General features: G+C 53.1%; 1 protein-coding gene across 1 annotated transcript in view; it reads left to right on the plus strand.

Moving 5' to 3' along the window:
• Positions 1–136, plus strand: part of AURANDRAFT_68985 (hypothetical protein) — a gene marked incomplete at both ends in the record, with an annotated part of 3788 nt that extends 3652 nt beyond the window's left edge. Inside the window, one exon of the mRNA XM_009044727.1 lies at positions 131–136. Coding sequence (XP_009042975.1) covers positions 131–136 — 6 coding nt within the window. The remainder of the gene's footprint in view (positions 1–130) is intronic.
• Positions 137–672: the final 536 nt, after the last annotated feature.

Raw genomic sequence — 672 nt, forward strand, 5'->3', positions numbered from 1 at the left:
GGGAATATAATTCGGCTCCTTATATTAAGGGGATTTACCTTAGTTCAATATAGCTTCAACTTGAAGTGAATACCAACAAACGCCCAAAACCTTTACAATTTCACATAAATTAATTTTTTTATCCCATTAGATATAAATCTTTTAGTACCGCTTTCAGTACCGCTTAATTTTTACTGGCAATTAAGCAAACGCTAAACAGACGATGTCGCCGGCTCTATGGAAGACTTATAAAAGTCTCAGGCTCGGTGAGCGCGAATCTCCTGAGCCTGAGGCACTCCATTAATAGAGTAGGGTTAGACAAGGGGGGAAGAACGAGGGGGCGATATTCTCGGGATACCCCCATTAGGCTGCTTCCCCGTCCCGGATCTTACTATCTCGCTAATTAGTCAAGCCCGAGTATTCACGTTGACGTTCGAACGTGCTGGTCCTGTCACATGCGCTGACCGCGATCTTTATTCGCTAAGGACGCTCGCGTCTATCGTCTAGGGCGGCTTAGACGATGGTGGGCGTTTAGCGTGGAATCGCTGCCCGAGGACCTCCGGTGGGCTTCGTGACCCACCCGCTGTGCTAGCTCGGCCCGCCCGGGGCGTTCGGGGCCCCGCGGGCTGCGGAAGGGCGCCCCGTGCCGGGGCATTCAGCGCTGCTCGCAGCGCCCCGCGCGCGGCGTCTTCG

This window comes from Aureococcus anophagefferens (assembly GCF_000186865.1).
Source record: "Aureococcus anophagefferens unplaced genomic scaffold AURANscaffold_745, whole genome shotgun sequence".
Classification (NCBI taxonomy): Eukaryota; class Pelagophyceae; order Pelagomonadales; family Pelagomonadaceae; genus Aureococcus; species Aureococcus anophagefferens.